Source organism: Triturus cristatus, chromosome 2_1 (assembly GCF_964204655.1).
Source record: "Triturus cristatus chromosome 2_1, aTriCri1.1, whole genome shotgun sequence".
Lineage (NCBI taxonomy): Eukaryota > Metazoa > Chordata > Amphibia > Caudata > Salamandridae > Triturus > Triturus cristatus.
The window spans coordinates 671,565,102-671,585,518 of NC_140581.1; the positions used below are offsets into that span (position 1 = coordinate 671,565,102).

The following is a 20,417-nucleotide window of genomic DNA, read 5'->3' on the forward strand; positions in this document are numbered from 1 at the left end:
GTGTTCTGTATGTGGCTGGTGCTGTATCCCTCCTTGAAAGACCGAGTTTTGTGTTTTTACAGAACGGTCTCTCACTTCAAATGGAGACTCTTGGCACTGAGAGAAGCTGCGAGACAAAAGTGCAGGTAAGGACTTATAGGTCACTGTTAAAAAGCCAGGTTTTTAACGTCTTCCTCAAATGCAACAAAGATGGCAAACAGCGATTTCAACAGGAATAGAAGTAAATGCGATGGCCCCCAAAACCCGGAAGGAATGGCTGCACCCTTCTTCTATTTGTAATGGGGAACCAAGATGTTTGTTTTAGAAGCCGATCTTAGGTTGTGGGGGTGAGTAGACTTATTTATTATTTTGGTAAGCAGAGAGGAAGTTACAGTAATGTAGATATTGTAAATGATGCATGAGGATCTAAAGGTTATACGTTTCCTTATGGGCAAACCAATTAAGTTATGTAAATCAAAATTGTGTAGCCATAGATGGCCCCTTGCTAGAGCATTTTTAATCTTTTCCAGCTTATTCATTGATTCAAAAGGTAATCCCAAATAGGCCATTTGGTGTAGTGCAGATGCAATTGGACAAACATACTGGCCACTTGAATTTTATGAGAGAAGCTAAGAAAAGGAAAACCAATCTTAAGAGACAATTTGATACAAACCGGGCTGGATGATACTGGAGATTTGATGATTTACGTGAATGTCCATTCCTAACCAGAAGCCGCGGTTATGCACCATAGTGACAACTTGGGGACTGTCCCATAGTTGGGAGGGTCATAAAGTCTCACCCTGAAAGCCATTCTTGGTGTCAGAAAATACCAAATGTACATGGTGCCTCAATAAAAAGGGGTTAATCTCTGCCACAATTATGACTATTTCGGATAGAATATTGGCACTGGAGCACTAATGGTAAATGTTAAATGTTGGCCTCTATTGAGCATTGCTGAACTAATCATACTGTAAGTATCTATCACATAATCATGGCCCATCATTGGAATGATAACGTCTATTTTGAGGTGGCTCTTAGAATTATGGTGGGCAGGTATGGTACAAGTGTGGCCTAGGCATAATGGTGCGCATTGATGGCACAATGTAGTCATCTTTGGCATTGTGGTGGGCATCACTGATCTGTGATGATAATATCCGGGCAGGTGGATCAGAATCTCGCAATGTGATGCATTTGTGTTAGGGAAATCACACGGTGATATTTGGGGACTGTAAGAAATTGGGTTATTAATTGCGAAGGATGTGAGTTCTTGACAAGTAATAGGTCCACAAGGCTCTCCTTACTGATAACCAAGTGCCCCATTATAGTACTTGACTCACTCAGGGACGCAAAGTAGGGCAGTCCAAGCCCTACTCAGGTGAGGTGTTGTGGGCTAACCATCCAAATTCGCTGACATGCAAAAACAACACTAAATAAATTATTGTTCAGCCAGTGTGTTTTCTTAAAAGAAGCAAACGTACATTTATCACACACACTACTAATAATGACACATTAGATTACAGATATATACACTCAGTAGATGGTAGTACCTTTGGTGATTCTCTTGTATCAGATTTCACCCCTAGTGGGTACTGAACCCCATAATCACAATACTCCCCACCTATAACAGATGCAAACGTCATACTGTAATGGGGTGTCCCTTTAAATAAGATATGCCTACTGAGTTTGTTAAGGGGTCACCACAGTATTAATAATAACAACATGTCATGATGTCATCACTGAAACCAATGCGGTCAAGGACCACATTTAAATTAATATATTTTAAGTATTGCAGTGTTCACCAATAATTATTGTCAATAAAGTACAAATAAATCATTTCAAATAATCACCAACATGTGCTAAGTCTTTCTTTTATACACCTACGGCAACATAATGCAGTCACAGGATCAACAAAAGGGGTCCCCACACTGTAGCACTGAAGCGACTTCCCCTGAGAAGTTGATAAACCTCAACTGGGCTCATGCCTACTAGGCCCCAGGAGACTTAAGGCAACGTTTATGAAACCAGATTCCAGGGGGCTGCTGCATCTCCTGCAGCTCCCACAGTACACTTGACTCACGTTGGTGGCACACCTTCCTTTCCTTGGGACGCCACAAGCCACAAAAGCGAAACCAAAGCTATCACAGGGTATTATGGGTGCTTCCTTGGCCGGGAGCTGTAACACCTAATGAGGAGTTTACTACATTCTCCATTGAGCCTGCTGCCTTACATCCTGTGTTTTCTCCTATTTTGTTATTTTTTATGAGTTCTGGGTGCCTTGTCCACTTGGCAGCCAAGTGCAGGTAGGTGATGATAGGGGTAGCTCAGGGAGACCACTCCCAGCTCACGTCTCATGTGTGCACCACGCATGAAGTGCTTGGTAGCGACAACTTCTGTTGCTCCCGCCATGTGGAAGCAACTCCTCATATGCTCGCGAGGCAGGAGTACTCAGTTTAGGATTGTAGGACCAAACCTGGAATCTGATTATGACAAGACCAAGAGAAATATGACAATTCTTGACGTCCCATAAGATGTATATGTGGTGTGTTGGAAACCTCATATTCAAACTCGCTGAGCATGTTTTATCTTATTTTGACACCTAGCTGGATTGTGGAGGTCTATGCGGAGCAAAGCTGCGCTTTAAGGCAGATTGCACCAATGTGTATCATACAGTGAAAGCACTACAAATTTTCGATTAAACCCTACTGATCTATCCATGAATGCCCACTAATATTATAAGGCTTACTCCAGGCCAGCACCAATCTTTCCAAAGTCCCTTCTGTGCCAGGCTATCTGTGTGCAATTACTAGGCTGCGAACATGCATTCATACGTGTGCACACGTGTTCATTTGTAACCATCCCAGTGCCCCTTACCCTTGCTGTGCTTCAGTGGCCTTATCTTTAAAGGCAGACAGTGGCAGTAAACAACACGCAGTCCAATTCAGGTAAAATTACCAAGAGTGAAACGTAGGTAGTGAGAGTCACCCACAGTAAAGGTCCAAAAGCTAAATATTCTGTTGGTCTAAAGGGCAGAGCCCATTTACAATAGGGACTGCGCATGAAAACTGATTTTGAATCACAAATGATGTTTTTTCCCAGGAAAAGATACGATTTTCTTTGAGTGTGTTAACACAATATGGAAGGGCCTTAATTCTATTAGTATGTCAGGACAATATTTTGAACATACACCGCTGAATACCAAAGGACACTTTTCCTGTAACTCATGAGAATTCTCATGCTTGCCAGTCATGCCCTCTTCTCTGGGTGTTGAATCTAGCTATGGGTGGTGGCGATTTAAGTTTGTTGGTGCTTGGCAAGGGGCGAAAGTTTGACCATGCGATAAAAGGGGAGATAGTCCTTAGTTGAATATATTGCAATGTCATATCCCTTCCTAGACATGCAACAGAAATTTGTAATCTTTTCGCATCTCGTAATCCAGATATCTGTTTTTTACTGAGACTTGCTTACACCTGGCTGCCCTTCCAGATACCTATATATTCCAGTTCTGGATCATTATAAGTTGCTCAAACTGGACAAAGAAGGCAGGGCAGGAAGGGAAGTAGGGATTGCATTTCCATTACTCTTAACATTTCTATCACTGGGTCCCATCTCTCCAAACAGTTGAAGTTGCTGGTGTCCTAATGCCAGCTCCCCACGCGACAATTCTCCTGTCCAGCAGGTAGTCCAATACCCTCTTCTGCCTTAGGTCTGTGCCTCCTCTGCTGGTTTTTCTGCTCATTTTCTGCCTTCTTTCCTGCTCACTTTCTGCTAGTTTTTCTGCCCACTTCTGCCCTCTATTTGTGTCTCTCTCTGCTCATTCTACCTGTTATTTTGCCTCTTTCTGCTCATTTCTGACCTTTTTTTACCCTCTCTTCTTCTTTCTGACCTTTATTTTTCCTCTTCTGCTCGTTTCTGCCTGTTTTTTCCCTTTCTGACATTTATTTTGCCCTTTCTGCTAGTTTTGCCCGTAATTTTGGCTCTAACTGCTCGTTTTTGACCTTTAGTTTTCATCTTTCTGCTTGTTTCTGCTCATTATTTTTTCTCTTTCTTCACATTTCTGACCTTATTTTTCCTCTTTCTGTTTGTTTCCGACATTTATTTTTCCTCTTTCTGCTTGTTTCTTCCCTCTTCTGCCATTTACCTCCTGCCGCCACCCAGCACCCTGCCCTCCACTTAGAACCTACTTAACGGAGGCCACCGCACGGCCCCACTGAGCAGGTCCTCATGCCAGCCCTGCAATAGTTCTTCTGTCGAGCTAGCCTGCAGTCTGTTACCTTCTCCTGTCTTAGGTTTGTGCCTCGTCTGCTCGTTTTCGGTCTTCTTTCTTGCTCTTTCTGCTTGTTTTCTGCCTTTTTCTGCCCACTTCTGCCCTCTACTTTTGCCTCTCTCTGCTCGTTCAGCTCGTTATTTTGCCACTTTCTGTTCGTTTCTGATCTTTTTTTATTTGCCTCTTTCTGCTCGTTTCTGCGCATTATTTATCCTTTCTGCTCATTTCTGTGCATAATTTTTCCCCTTTCTGCTTGTTTCTGATGTAAATATTTCCTCTTTTTGCTCGTTTTTTACTTGGCTGTTTGACAAAGATGTTGCATCCACAGAACCCAGATATTCTTTGGGGTGACAGTGCTGCGCTATACAAATGTAGATTGATTGATTGATTGAAGTAATATTGATTACAGTGATGCATGAGATTTATTTAATCATTTTGGGGTAGTACAGTGTTTTGTTTGTTTTTATTGTCATTGTGTTGGTATAAACAACAAGAAAGGAAACAGGAGGAATTCTTTTCACTGTGATAGGAAGTGGGAGATGCCATGAAGTCAATAGAAAAGCACGACTGGCAAGCAAAATAAAGGCTCAATGTTGACCACACAGTGCCTTGCCTTGTTGTATTTGAGCTACCATGCTTGTTTTCAATTGATGAATTCATACAAAGTAAGAAAAAACAGGGAATCCTGCAATGGTACACATATGTTACCTTTGGGGCTTGTGTTACATTTAGAATTGATTTGTTTGATAATTTGTGTTTAGACTAATGTAATGGGCTCCTGCAGAAGGGTGCAGCTCGGAATGCATTGAGGTAAGCACTTGAACTAACAATTTATAACATTCAAGACAAGATTGTTGAGAATTTGGCTTAAACTACTGGATCGCAACTTTGATTTGAAATCTCTTCTAATTTTGTGAAACATTCTCAAGTTTCAGAAGTATTTCAAAGATGGGTTTTAGACTGGGGAGGGATTGCCTTACCTTGCTAGGTTTACATGTGTTTAATCGCTCAGTGAAAGAGGTCCAATCAGGTGATACAGTTTTAAGGATGATGTGTGTTAGAACTGGGGGTCTCTAGTTGGCAGAGGTAGGTACCTTTGATCAAATAGGGACCCTTGCTTCTAAGTCAGGGAAAGGGGATTACACTACTGGATAACCCCTGCTCACCCCTTTGGTAGCTTGGCACGAGCAGACAGGCTTATCTCAGAGGCAGTGTGTTAAGCATTTGTGAACACATACAGTAATACAGTGAAAACACTTCAGATGAACACCACACAGGTTTTATAAAAATAAGTATTCTTTATATAGACTTAACACAAGACCACAAACGACAAAAATTCACAATACTGTACTCAAAATTGACTTAAAGATGGTAGAATTAACTTAGTTCAAGTTGCTGGTAAATGCGACACAATTCTCACAAAAGTACCTGGATGTGTAACGCAAAATATACAAAAGGCTAGCAGCGTTGGAGATGCGTCAGTTCCTTGCTTCAGAGGAGATGATGCATCGCGCCTCAATGCTTATGCAGAGTAGGGGATGCGTCTTGATCCTTACCGGAGAGGAGGTGATGCGTAGATTCTCGTACTGCGGCCCGGTTGCGATGTGGCAAGATGGCGCCTCGAAGCGATGCAACAATCCGGTGCGATGTGATAAGATGGCGCCCTTGATGCGACAATGTTAAGATGATGCGTGCACGCCCTGGCAGCCTTGCAGCGAACTCTGTACTTTGGAGCCGCGACAGGCCCTGGCGACACGCTTCTCCGGTGATGCGACGGCAGACAACTCTGATGAAGACACGCTTCTGGGGAGATGCGGTGGTGGCATGCTTCTCCAGCGATGCGACGACTACAGCTGCGGCAGCGACACGCTTCTTCTTGCATCGCGCTTCCAGTTCCCAGCGACACGCAGGCTTCTGCAGATAGAATTCCCAGCAAGGAAATTCAGAGGGGGGGCTGGTGGTGAAGTCTTTTGTCCCTGAGACTTCAGCAGGAGGCAAGCACAAGTTCAAGCCCTAGGAGTAATATTCTGCAAGATGATGAAAGTCCTTTGAAAGTTCCTTCTCCTCTCCTTGGCACTGAAGACACCACTGTAGGCCAACACAGCAACACAGCACACTGGCAGGGGGGCAGTACAACTCCTACAGCTTCCTTTGGTTCTTCTTCTTGGCACAGGTTTGTCTTGTTGTTCCAGAAGTGATCTAAAGTCTTGGGGTCTGAGCTCCAGTATTTATACTCATTCTCTCTGTTCTCTGAAGGCAGAGAGGTCTTTGCCTAGTCCAAACCAGTTCTGGTCAGTCCTGGAGCACTTTGTTTACATGACTCCTTCTTTCCTTTGAAAGTGTAGGCCAGGGACATCAGACGAACCACAGGAGGTGGAGCCAGCATTGTGGAGGGGAGGCACAGCCCTATTTAGGTCCCAGGTGCAGATCCTCCCACCCATCTACATGCAAATCTCTCTATTCAGCCCTGTGCTGACTCACCCTCTCTCCTGGAATCCCCCAGCCCCTGTCACTCACAAAACCAGACGCACAATACACAACCTAGCAGAGGCATGCTTGGACAGGTAAGCAAGAAAATTCCTACTTTCTAAAAGTGGTATTTTCAAACACAGAATGTTGAAACCAACTTCACTAAAAGATGTATTTTATCATTCTGAGTTCAGGCATACTAAACTCGAATTTCTACCTAGTTCCCTGAGTCAGTTAGGATTATAAACTGTAATAATCAAACTGCCCATTCTGGCCTATGGGGAACAGGTAGCCTTGCAATAGTGAAAAACGAAAATGGCTGTAATTCACTATTAGGACATGCCACACACACCAGGGCATGTCCTTATACTTGCAATGCACCCTGCTCTTGGGCCTACCATAGGGGTGTCTGATATGAAGAAAAGGGAAGGTTTAAGGACTGGCAAGTGGGTGCACTTGCCAAGTCGACATGGCAGCCAGAGACTGCACACAGGCTCTGTAATGGCAGGCCTGAGACACACTTTACAAGCTGCTTTTATGGGTGGCACAACCAGTGCTGCAAACCCACCAGCATTTGATTTACAAGCCTTGGGCACACATGGTGCACTGTACTAGGGTCTGACAAGTAAATTAAATAATCCAATCATGGAGTCACTAATCCATACATCAATTTACAATAGGGAGAGCATATGCACTTTAGCACTGATCAGCAGTGGTAAAGTGCCCAGATTCATAAAACCAACAAAAACAGGTCAGACAAAATCCAGGAGGAAGGTAAAAAGTTCAGGGATGACACTGCAAAAAGGGCCTAGTCCAACAATGTGTTACTTCATAGAGTCCAGGTGATGTGAAAAGGAGGAGAATCAGCCCACGCTGCTTAGATCAACCAAATAAAACTAATGGTAAGTAATGGATAGTAAAAAGTAGTTGTTGGAGAGCTTTGTCTCCTTTCATGATATATGTACCTTCAGTTTCATGTTTTAACATTACTAACTTGAGCATTCTTTTCCTACAACTTCATAGGTCTACATCTGATTTAAGTGGTGTTGTTAGACCAGACTTACTCAAGATGTAGCACCATAAATGAGCCCTGGGCAAGGTACTATCCCTTTCTGAGAATCTGGTCTTCTCTTAAACACTTCTCTTAAACTCTTCAGTTCTGTGCAGTTATATTAATATTTCTCTAATCTATGTTGTCCTTTTAAATGAGACGGGAGGCTGTTTCTGTGGACTTAGAGAAAACTATTTTACTGTGCATTTTGTATGCAACTGTTTTTATTAAGTATTTTATTAAATATGGGATTAAGACATGATGGGAGGCTATAAGATTTTTATATGGCATGCAATTTTTACATGAGACTTGTGCTGTTGGTAGATTTTTGCTGTTTTTATGCACAGGGTGAAAGAAGTAATGAATTTCAGGTGTAATTGTTTCAATGTCATGTAGTATACGTCATAATTTGTCAACACGTGTAAATGTTTTAGAGACTATGGGGCTTATTTACAAGTCCATTGCGCCAACGGTGCGTCACTTTTCTTGACTCATGGGCAGTGTGATGGATTTGCCTGACTTTTCATGGCCTTGTAAATACCGGCCCCCTTCACGCATAACTCTGCATGTAAGGAGCATTCCATAGGTGATGCTGTGGGTATTCCCACGCAACATTCATGGAACTTGACACATCCCCAGAATTACAACATTTTGTAAAAACTGGGAATGCGTCAGAATCCAAGTTCCCTAGCGGAGGTGTAGGAATGGTGCAACGAGGAGAAATACTTTTATTTCTCCTCTTTTTTTCCTCTTTGTTTGCATGCTGCACTCTGCAGTACATATAGGAAGAGGAAAATGCCATTTATGATTGTTTTTGTCAGGAAGGTGTCCCTTCCTGCACAAAAACAATAATCCCCGCATGGCAGCAATTGTGCGGCAGCGCAGTGGAAAGCACAGGGATACGTCATATTGTTGTTAATATGACAGATCCCTGTACATTGAAAATGACGCAGCATGGCGCAGCTAAATGGCTTGCCGCGCCGCACTGTGTAATTTTCTTTTATTTGAAGCCTTACGGTGAAAATATACATTTTACTACTACTATTTTGCTCTCAAGTCTCTACCAGACAAGTGGAATGCACTGCACGAGAAGATATCTTTACCTGCAAAAGTATCCTTTTGGAATCAGGCCTGTTCTTTGGGGGAACATGTTATACACATCTGTCTGTGCAAATACTGCTGGCAAGCAAGTATTGTCAGGTACCAGACAGTCACTGAAATACTACAGACATATGTGCACTTTAGAGCCCACCACAACACCACTGCATCGAGTTCTTCTCAACACATATACATACTTCCTTAAATATTAATGCTGTTACCTGCGTTTGCAGAAAGTCAGTGTTTGGAATAACAGCTCCCATTAAATCCAGTAACGCCTGCAAACAGCACGCGTTTAGTTTGGCTGCTTCTCCCAGGACAAACAAAGCTAGGACCGAATCCACCCTAAATGTTTCAAAACAGAAAATACATATTTTAAAAGAAAACGACATAACAAAATGTGACATGATTATTTTTTCATATATTCATTTACTTATTGTATTCGAGATAATCGATGTAGCTCAGCTCTCGAAACGAGGGGTGGTGCAGTTCTGTAGAAACACCTGTAATGCAGTAGGAACATTTCAAAGGTGAGGGGCCGAATTACAAAAGTGAGCACAGAGGGCCTCATTCATGGCATTTTGCCGCAGGGCAGCGCAGCAAAGCACCTTGCTCCACTGCCCTACGCCAAAGTGAAATGGCAGGAATGCACCATATTTAAGCAATATGGTGCATTCCTGTCCTTTCTGCCTGCACTGGCACCAAGCACCAACATAGGTACCCTTGCCCCATGGTGCAGGGGAGCCTCCGTCACAGGCAGCATTGTTTTTGTGCAGGAAGGGGCACCTTCCTGCACAAAAAAACAATCCTATAAGGCATTTTCCTCTTTCTATGTATACTGCAAACTGCAGCACACATGGAAAGAGGAACAACCAAGGAGTAATTAACATATTTCTCCTTGTTACCCCTCACCTCGGGAGGCATAATGATTTGATGCTTCCCTAGGTTTACATCACTTTGTAAACCTGGGGCAGCCTCAAATGTCATGGATGTTGCATGGTGAAACCACCCACAACGCCCATGGAAAGCTTCCAAGCTGCAGAGTAAGCTGACGCAGCGATTTGCACTGCGTTGCCTTATTCATGATTTATGAGGCCACTCAGAGTCCCTTGGGTGGCTTTGCGTGGCTTCATAAATTGAAATGAGAGCCCTGCGCCACGCGTGTACCACTACACGTGGTGCAAAAGTGACGCTGGGCTCTCATACATAAGCTCCAGAATGTGCTACTGTAGAATATGTCTCTGCCACAGTTGTGAGCTAACCTGGTGTATTTAAAAGTTGAAAAGAGAGCTGGAGCAGCAGTATTTGACCACCTTAGACAAAGGTAAATGGCTGTTTATTCTAAGGATTTTAAAGGCATGTTCTGCTTGTTGAAGGAAATGTATTAGCATTTGTTGACATCTCTAAAGTAATCATACACCAAACAGAACACCAACCAGTAACAGAAAGCAAAATAATAACACAGCAAAACAAGAACAGGCAACAAACCAACCAAATTGCTCAAAAAGAGCACAAGACAACAGCCACAGCACAACACATTATTATAGAACAAAAACACAACACACAAAATAACTCGAAACATCCACACCGTAACAAAATGTAACACAATAAATATACACAAATATTCTTATTACACATTACCACCTGCACAAATCCGCTTTCATATTACAGAGGTAAAAGGTGTTTGCACCAAATATTGCCTTACGTAACACCAAGGGTGATTTATTAGCACCAGGGAGAAATGTTTTGTGATATTGCTCTGGGTGGTGTACAGGTGAAGGTTTGGTGTCAGGGTACACGTAGTCCAGATAGAATGAACTACATGTCACCTGGTAGGAGGTGCATAAAATTCGGACAGTACAAGACATCACAAAGTACAGTTAGAATTTCACATAGAAATTTCACACATTTTTTCTTACATTACATAATTACACATGCAACTCATACACACAGGCGAGGATGTTACTATTCAAGATCATAACACGCAGGTATTATTAATAAGGACCTTTTTGTCAACAAACATTATTTGTCCACATGCTTTGCAAACATAAACAACCTCTCCCCGGTTTTATGCTTTGTCCTTTCCTTTTGAAACTTAACACATTGTTGTTCCTACATCAATTCACTTAGTAAGCAGCAACATCTAGTGGAAAATCTTTGTATGACTGAAAAGACTACTGTATATATACTGCAACGAAGAGTTATTTCATGCATTCATCTTGCATTGTTAAAATCGTGCAAAATGCAATCTATCTCTCAAACCCATTTCACTTTTAAAATGGACTTCATGCAAGAACGGATTGACGTGCGTGTAGTGTCCGGCTGGACACATTCTAGTGTTTCGCCCTGTACAACACTTACACTAAAACCCACCCATCACAGGCATCACCAGTCAGGTGACCCTGCAAATAAAAGGGGCCGGGCGCACGTGCGATGGGCCAGTTATCCAACTACACCCCTGGTCTTTGTGTTGTTATTCCATTAGCATGTGGGCCTAGGGCCCGCAACACCACAATGGTGACGAGCGGGTCATCCCCGTGTTTGCTATTTGTCGACCGCTGCTTGCCTTGCCCGGTGGGAGTGGTAGTACCCAATGTATAAAACACTCCCACACCTGCTGAGAGCGCGACAGCTCATAGACAGATGGGGACAACATCTCTTAGCCAGGAAAGAGGAGAGGGAAGAGACTGTTAGTCTGCAACAGTCCGATGCCCCCGCTGCCGTCCACCTGCTGAGGCACTGAGCAGTGAGATACGAGAGGCCGTTGCCAGAAAAGGGAAGGGTCCCAGAACTCCCTCGAGGTGAGGCAGAGCCCCAGTTCAGGCTTAGCAAGACCACAACCTGGCCAGTGACTTAACCGGCACCCGCCCTGCAAGCTCCCGATGTCAGACCAGCCAGAGACAAAAGTCACAAAATGCAGTCGCAGTGAAGTGGTCAAAGTGCCCGCGGGAACAGCTCTCCAACATGTCGTACCCGCCCCAGCATTGAGGGAAGCCCACATCGGCAGTCCCAGCCCATACTGCCTATCGGTTCACCCGAGAAGGGGGAGCAGAGCCTGTCAAGGTGAGAGTGGGCCATCGCTAAATAAAGTAAACCGGTGACGGAGCAAACTGGTGCCGTTACCAGGCAGGCAAGAGAATTCTGGGAGGCACCCGCAGAAGGAAACCAGCAACCCTGGAGGCCTGCAGCATCAGAGAAGCTGGCACAGCCTGGTGGAGAGAAAAAGCGCAGCAACGTCACCCGGCAGCAGCCCAGTAAACCACACCAGCACTGCACAGATCCCTGTATAGCCTTTCATATCGGAATGAAAGCACAGTCTTAGTGCAACGTACAGGCGCCCCCGTCGCCCCGCAAGGGAAGGGAAAAGAGCCTGCAATGTCCACATTTGTTCCCGCAGCGCCCATAAGTAACGATACAGCCCACAGTATTCCTAAAACTGCTGTGCCCTCCTTAAATGGTTACCGTGCCACCTTGCAGTTACTCATGGCACCGCGCCCTGACCTAAGTGCCTGACTTCAAGGAGGATGCAATGTATATGCCACTCTGCTGCCAGTCCTAAAACATTTATACGTGACCAACGATTTCCGTCAGGGACCAAGCAGCCAGGCATGCATTTGGTCCCTGACGTTCGCCTACCTGTTTAGCACCGGCGGTGCACAGAGGTGCAGGGAAGAGCAGCGCTGCAGTTAGAGGCGCACCTGCTGCTTTACAGCACCCCTTCAGGTGAGAGTGTGCAGCCAAAGAGTCTGAGACTGTATCGGCAGCCTCTGCTGGAGACACACAACCTACAGGGCCAGTACTGCTGCTACTGCGAAAGAGTGGCTTACAGCTACACCTGCTGGCAGCTCTGCAAACTGATTGATGATCAGACCTCACCCCGGGCACCAAGCAATGACAACCTGAGAGAGGCCTCACTGAAGCACATACGGACTGGTGGCCACCTGCTGCTACTGCAGGAAGGACAACTCACCAGTTTGTCTCCCACGCTGTTTTCACAGAGTCAATATTGCCCTCAGCATTGAGAACATGAGGAACAGCTAGGACAAGGACTGAATGCACCACGAGCCCCGAGTGGCAAGTAGGCTGCTACTGCACTAGCACTACAGCAGGTGGCAGGAGAAAAGCCCTCTACCTTCCACAGTAACTCCACACACCAGGAAACACTCAAGAAGGAAAGGAGCAACATAGCCCGTAATGTTGACCCATCCCCCAGGAAGCACTAGCAGTTCAGCAGAGACGGTTAACGCCCGCAGGTTCCACTGCCTGCAGCCAGAGACTGGCCAACAGAGTGCCACCCATCCCCTGTTGTCAGTCTGTTTGCTCGAAGGGGAGAAGGACCAGAAATCGTTCAGAGAGCCACAAGAAGCTCACAGCCCCAACCGCAAATGATGCCAGGATCCTAGCTACACCCAGGCAGCACAGCTAAAGACAGCAAGTCCCGCAACGCAGCTAGTAAGCCACAAGGACCACTGTGCACATCACGCACAATACCCCCAGTGACCTTCCAGCGACAGAGCCAGCGGGGAACAGAGCCAGTGGGCGGCACAAAAGAGAGAAGAGCGGGCACGCCAAGTGCTGGAAGAGGGCGCCCACAAAGTGGACGGAGCAGGCAAAGTCAAAGGTACGCAGAAGACCGCACCAGTGAGCTCGACAGCACGGGCAGGAGCCCGGGAGAGAGAGACCTCTCCAAAGAAAAGAATCTATGAGGAAAACAGCAGTGTGTCCTCCTTCATACTGCCTCAAGACGGATTTGCCAGAGGCCCAAGATGGGCAAGAGGAGAGCCGCAAGCTCCACGTGGCAAGCTGCCACCGCAACATTTGCTACGACGACAGGCAACACATGGCTGGAAGTCACATTTGCATCGCAAGCATGGAGCACGTCACTCGAAGTGACCAACGCTACCCAGCATGCCTAAACGGAGGCAGGATCAAGTGCCACGACGGCGCAGCCTCGAGGCGTAAGCACGACACCCTTGAGTGAAGAGAAGAGGAGCACCGCGAAATCCCTGAGCAGGGGATGGTGCCCGTGAAAGGTCCTCAAGAGGAAGAAGCAAGTCCTACCGACTGGACAGACCTGCGACAGGTCCGCAGAAATGTGAAGACCGTCCCAAGAACTGGACGCGACCAGCGAGATGTCCATGTGGCGCAAACATGAGACACATGGCAGGATGCCACATCCAAGTGAGGACCTGATCAGAAGGAGAAAAAGAGAGTGGCAGGACACCACTCTGTGAAGAAAGAAAGAACAGTGGCACAAAGCCACAGGGCAGACTACCACCATAGGCGCGCAAGGTGGAACGGAGAAGAGCGACAGGACAGAGGACTCGTGTCAGCACTGGGGAAGGTATTCATCAGCTCAAGCCAGCCACCAGGGTGCAGAGACATCACTGGAGACAGCTTCGCAGGAAGACCAACCGTGAGCCGCAAGCAAGTGCGATCTGAGTCCAGGCCCCACGCTTCTCAGTTCGACCGTCCTCTCACCTGTCACCAGCTGCTTGGTATCGATAGCACCACGCCTAGCAAGTGCACCTGCTTGAAGACAACTGCAAGTGGCCACGAAGTCCCTCTAGCCCTCCTCACTCCACAAGGTCGCCCAAGGCAAGAGATTGCCACCTGTTGCCCAACTGAAGGAAAATCACTGTGTTTGTCATCATCATCTAGGTGCATCATCACCATGGACGTCAAAGGAGCATCCCACCATCAGAGTGGGTCCCAACACTCCAAACAATCGGAGTTCAACGAGGCTAGCCACCCAGGAACGTTCTGTGTGCCCCCATCAACCTGAAGCCTGCCAAAGTAGAGCATACCCGGCCATTGGAATATCCACCCTTGGGGTTACACAAGGCTTGGCATTGGTCCTGTTGGGAGTTCTGCAGTGACCCCTCAGCGCGACCTACGAAAGGCCGCACAGCCCACGCCGTCACGTGGCAATCCAGGGGCAAAGGACTCGACGGAGTTCCTGTGAGAGGGTAATCCGAATAGGAGAGTTGCTTCGGCAGCAGCTCCATGACAGGTACGGTAAGCATGGAGGTCATAGTCGAAGACGTTTCACCCAAAGACCATCAGAGGAAGGCACAGAACCTGAGTCCTGACGGCGAGAACATCTAGACTCCAACACCAACCTCTGCGGCTACATGAGCGACTTGGCTGTAGTCCTGTTGGCAGTTCCTCAGCGACTCCTTTGCAAGGCCTACACGAAGCCCGCACAGTCCACACGGTCCCATGGCAGCCAGGCAGGAAGGCCCTCCAGGATGCTCCAGTGAGACAGGAGACCAGGCAAGAGAGGCAAGTCTGAAGTTGCTCTGCCTGCAGGAGCTGGAAAGACCATCAAGCACGTCGCCTCCAAGGTACGGCCTCATACACCAAGATCATCCCCAATAGCTGTACCACCACCGCTCCAGATGCACCAATATTAGAACTTTGAAAATAGACTGCAACACCATGTCACCAGGCCGGTCTGAACTACGTCACCAAGGCGGACTAAAGCATCCTGACCATGCGGTCCAAAGCTCCAGTGCTGCCTGGCTGACGGTCTGAAGAGACTCATTTAGTGCTGTGTATTGTTTATTTGTTTTCTTACAGGTTGGACTTTTGTTTGTTTCTTTTCATTAAAGTTTGGGTGGGATGTAGTGTCCGGCTGGACAAGCTCTAGTGTTTCACCCTGTACAACACTTACACCAACACCCACCCATCACAGGCATCACCAGTCAGGTGACACTGCAAATGAAAGGGGCCTGGCGCACGTGCCCTGGGCCAGTATCCAACTACACCCCTGGTCTTTGTGTCGTGATTCAATTAGCATGTGACCCTATGGCCCACAACACCACAGTGTGTGGCAATCGTGTTATAAGTAATAATAAATTTTATAAATTATTCAATAGTATAGTCCTGGGCTGAAACTCACTGCCTGCACAGATGCATTACACAGGCCCAAACTAAAAGAACAGGTTTCAGAAACACAGAATAAATAGCCTGAGAGACCAGGAAGAGGCGAGGGCATCTCATTTCAGTGCAGTTCTTCCATGTGACAGAAGATGAACAAGTGGGAAACGTTAGATCCAAGCACCACTGCAATCACTGAATGTATTAAAAGAGAAGCTCATAAATCACTCTGGAGAAAATGGGATGGGTATAGGGAAAAATCTAATTGTTTCTGTTACCCTTAGACGTTCTGTATCTTTATAAACATATACTATGCTGACTTAACTGCGGAACACTGGAGGGCTACAATGACTAGTTTGGCAGAAGTAAGCCCTCACTCAGCCTATTATTACAGCTTAAAAGGTGCCAAACAGAGCAAAACATTGGCTTCAAATATTTCTCAGACATGTACTAATAACTAAATGCACATTTTAGTTTTCTACTTCCTCTCTTCACCTTCCTTCTCCACATATATACTATAGAAAACATCCTTTGTATATGTGACCTACAGCAGTGACTGAACCACAACTACCAACTGGCCCCACATCACTACTGTTATTTTCAACCAACTCTGAGCACTCTACTTCCTGGGAATTATAGGCCCTTCTAATGGGAAAATAAATTAGAAGACAAAATTAATAATGCCCTGGACCAACAATCGTGAGCTGGCTGCAGGATGGATACCCTCCTAACATAGGTCAATTGGCATGACAAAATCATACAGGAGATGCTTGCAACACAAGGGTGCCCAGTCTTTTGTCAGACTGTGGTGCTCGTCGTTTATTGACTCGAGTTTCCTTCAGAGGCCTTAACCAAAAATGAGAGACATTCATTGTATGCTTGATATCTCATGAATTGTATAATATAAAGGCATCTTAATATGTGTGTAAGTGGTACTATTGTCACATGGAGGTATGAGGCACGGTTAAGAAATGCCATTTTTATATGCTCACTTTCTTAAGTTGCCTTTTCCCCTAAACATGGTGACATTTGACACGCATTCTTTTATGTGCACACACAGGATAACATTCCTCGAACTAGTTTTGCTTACAATACCACTTCATAGGCACTGTATCAGAACACCTTGAATATTCTGTACAAGAGCTAAGTTCAGCACGCAAGATGTTGGTATTTGTTTTCAGCTGCTCGGCGACAGAGCTATCACAATAGAATAAACAATAGCGCCCTGACTGGGGCTTCAGCATGGTAACAAGGAGGATGTTATTGCATATATGACATCAAGCCTTTGTTTATTCAGAGGAGCATTTCGCTGGCAGGTCGGTCCATGTCGGAAACCCTGCTCAGCTGATTCCTGTTACCTCATTCGAGGGATGCTGTCCAACTCTACACCAAGACGAGCAGCTTGCTGACACTTACCCACAGATAATGGGGAGTTGGACCAACCAAAAGGGATTTGGCAGATCCACTCACCTTAGACACAATAGGGTAGAATGCGCTATGTAGGAGTTCACTATATTACAGTAATTGTATGCCAGCATATCGTTTTGTGTAATCAGCAAAATGGTTGAATTGTTCATCTTTTTCACCATTCTCATAATCTTAATCCCATTATTTTGTTTCCTTCTAATAATGACTGCAGTGCAAGTATTTTACTCAAGAATCACAATGCTTCAATAAATATTGAAACTGCAAGTTGTGTATTTCTTGTGTATCTCTTTTGGCATGCGTAAGCGACTGAGCGATAGAGTTCTAGGTCTATTATCACTATTTCTTTCGGGAGTCAAGGTTGTGAGGTTGCATAATTCATTTGTCACTCTGTCAGGTTAGGGATACAGGTATTGCACTGTGACCTAGCAGGACTATAGGCCAACATATCCTATCTGCCTGGTTCCCTGGGCCAAATTAGTGAGTCAAGCATCAGCAACACAAACAGAGCCTGAATGCAACCCGGGGCATGGTCCAAGATTTCCACAGAGCTCTTCTTATGAAATGAATTCAAGCCCAAAGAGGATTGACTCTTAGGACAACATGTCACAGAAAGTGCATGATTTAAACAAATGTTTATAGAAGAGAAGCAGGCATACTCATACTTAGGCCTCTATGTAGAACGGGGTGTCTAACACGTCCATGCCACAGACAAAATAATTTCCCCATGTAGAAACCACACCAGGTAAACCTTCACCAACCATTGGAGGTATTCTCTCTTCATTGTCCCACTTTAACAAAGAGAAGGTTTTGACTGTTTCAGGCTGGGTAACTGCCTCAGAAGAGGTTTGAAAATACTGACAAACATGAACCTTTATGGTTCTTCAAAACAATTGACTCCACTCTGAAACACCATCCAACCCACCGTGAGCTGACTGGCGCACAAAGGGAAACCCAAAAGAGAGAAGGGGTTCGGTGTATGAGAAAATGAAATTACGAGTGTAAATTCCCATTACGTCAATTGGGATAGAGGATTTGCACTTGCAAATTAAAGTATTTGTGCACCCAAGTTACAGTGAGCTACACAAATACTTTGAAAGCTGGACCATTGGATGGATCCATCCATTGGTGGAATTTAATGACCAACCGGCAAGGAATTTTAACTAATTACAGAGATAGCCTTATTTGTGAGACCACTTTCTCCCGGATACTTCTATAAAACATCCTTATTTTCCTGGCCATAGACACCACAATGATACATCTCACTATAAACTCAAGTGAGACAATGTAACATGGCTGGCACCCGATCATTTTTCCAGAAGTGAAAAGTCTCTGCACAAGGCTCTGGCATCATCTAACACAGGTGGACACCTGGAAGAACCATCCCTCCCTTTTCTAACATGTCTGTGCAGTTGACTGCCTTCCCCATACCCTGTCACTGCAGACAAAGGGATCCAAGGCAGTACCATCAGCACTTCAAATCTCTAAATAAATAAATAATAAAAAAAGACCAAGCCTACAAGGTAAATAGAATTCATGTGTGAATGTTCTTTTCACCTCATGTTTCACCTTCCCACCACGGGCTCATTCTTACCAGTTTTCATTGAAAAGCTCCTCTTGGAATTCAGGAAGATGACTTAGAACATCGGGCAGGTGTGGATTGTTGCTGCGAACACAAAACCAAGCCAGCAGGCTGTGCCAAAGGACCCGACTCATGCCAGATTCTGTGCCTTTATCTTTATATCTTGATGAACGAATGGGGCTCGGCTCAGTCTAAAAGAAAAAAATTTAAGAGATGCATGAATGGAAAATCCCTTTCATGGAATATACAGCAAAGGATAATTGTGTGGGGATTGGAGCACATATGTGCACGTAGACGCACACGCGCAAACACACACAGTCTGTAATTCATCAATGAATTGATACTAATTAATTCTTTGACTGATCAAACACACGCCTCACACTCAAATGATACAGGGTAGACTAGTATGTTTTCTTACTTTTCTTCCTGGTACAAAGGTGGGAGGTAACTCAAATAATAATGATGCTCTTATATTAATGCCAGATCACACAATGCACTCCCTAAGAGCATATGGCTCCTAAGAAAAGGCATATATGTATTTAGTGCGCAGCGTAGATGAGTCACTCTTGCAACAACCTACACTTGAACACACAGGCACCACAAGAAAAATAGTCTGTACAGATATATAGTCAAAGCAGATCACAAGCACACAAGTTAGTGTCAACTGACACAGATGCTGTAGAGTTCTTGAAACTCTTTGTTGTCCATTCATCCCTGAGGAAAGAAACAGAAGATCCAGTTGGTAGAAATGTTTATATGGTCTGGCTTGATAGTACAACTGTCGCCAGACAATTAAGTGAGCATCACTAGAGAGGGGCTTTGGCTCTGCCCACATGTTGGGAGCCAGGAGCACATGTTTTGATTGGGCAGAAGTTGCGTGCATCCACAAAAAAGTGCTTGCTCTTTATGCGCTGTGATAATTTGTATCTATCCTGCTGGCTGATCTTGAACTTTTAGGGGCATAAACATGACATTGTAATGCTATAAAAGTGTCTTAAATAACTAGGATCCTTTACTGTATTTATTTTATTCTGGTACGAGCATAGATGGGAGGAGACCAATCCTAAATGGATTTTTAGGTCTGGCTTGACAGTACAACTGTCACCTGACCTTTAAACCTACACCAATATTATTCTAGAGTGCTTTGCTTCCACACAAACAGATATTCATTGCCATGCTATTTACTTATAATGCTACACATTGCAATACTACATTCCTTTGAAGCCAGACCTATTGGCATTGAAAATGCTTGTTTTTATTTGATGGTAGACTTCTAGCGGCAAACTCGAGGTACACAAAGGATGCATACTCCCTTGTTCCCAAAAGCTTTTTTTACTTAGGCACTCAGGCTTCGAAATAAACAAAGCAAAACGAATTTCGTTCATCACACGCAGGTCCCCATCAACGAAATCAGCCCCCAGCTCGGCAGCATGCCAAAACGCCCGGTAGGCAGTCCGGTCCTGCCCAGTAGAAACTAAAATGGAGGATAAAATGATTTTGAATGTAGGTCCAGCAACTTATGAAGTATTAAAGGCAAACTGCCTCACCCAGAGGGTGAAAGCAAGAAGGTTAAAAGATGCCCAACAGAAGGCCTAATTCACAACTATTACCCAAATCCTGGAATTATTTTACGCATGTAGAAGTAGCCAGAAGCCTACACATTCTCA

General features: G+C 45.1%; 1 protein-coding gene and 1 long non-coding RNA gene across 2 annotated transcripts in view; one reads left to right on the forward strand and one right to left on the reverse strand.

Moving 5' to 3' along the window:
- TMEM232 (transmembrane protein 232) overlaps positions 1-20,417 on the reverse strand; it is a 684,788-nt gene that overhangs the window by 463,549 nt on the left and 200,822 nt on the right. Inside the window, exons 8-9 of the mRNA XM_085640765.1 lie at positions 18,763-18,941; positions 9,083-9,206 (exon numbers count right to left, since the gene is read on the reverse strand). Of these exons, the coding sequence (XP_085496891.1) occupies positions 9,083-9,206; positions 18,763-18,941 (303 nt within the window). The remainder of the gene's footprint in view (positions 1-9,082; positions 9,207-18,762; positions 18,942-20,417) is intronic.
- LOC146865737 (uncharacterized) overlaps positions 1-20,417 on the forward strand; it is a 127,791-nt gene that overhangs the window by 81,549 nt on the left and 25,825 nt on the right. The window contains exon 2 of the long non-coding RNA XR_014976692.1: positions 63-125. This is a non-coding gene — a long non-coding RNA (uncharacterized LOC146865737). The remainder of the gene's footprint in view (positions 1-62; positions 126-20,417) is intronic.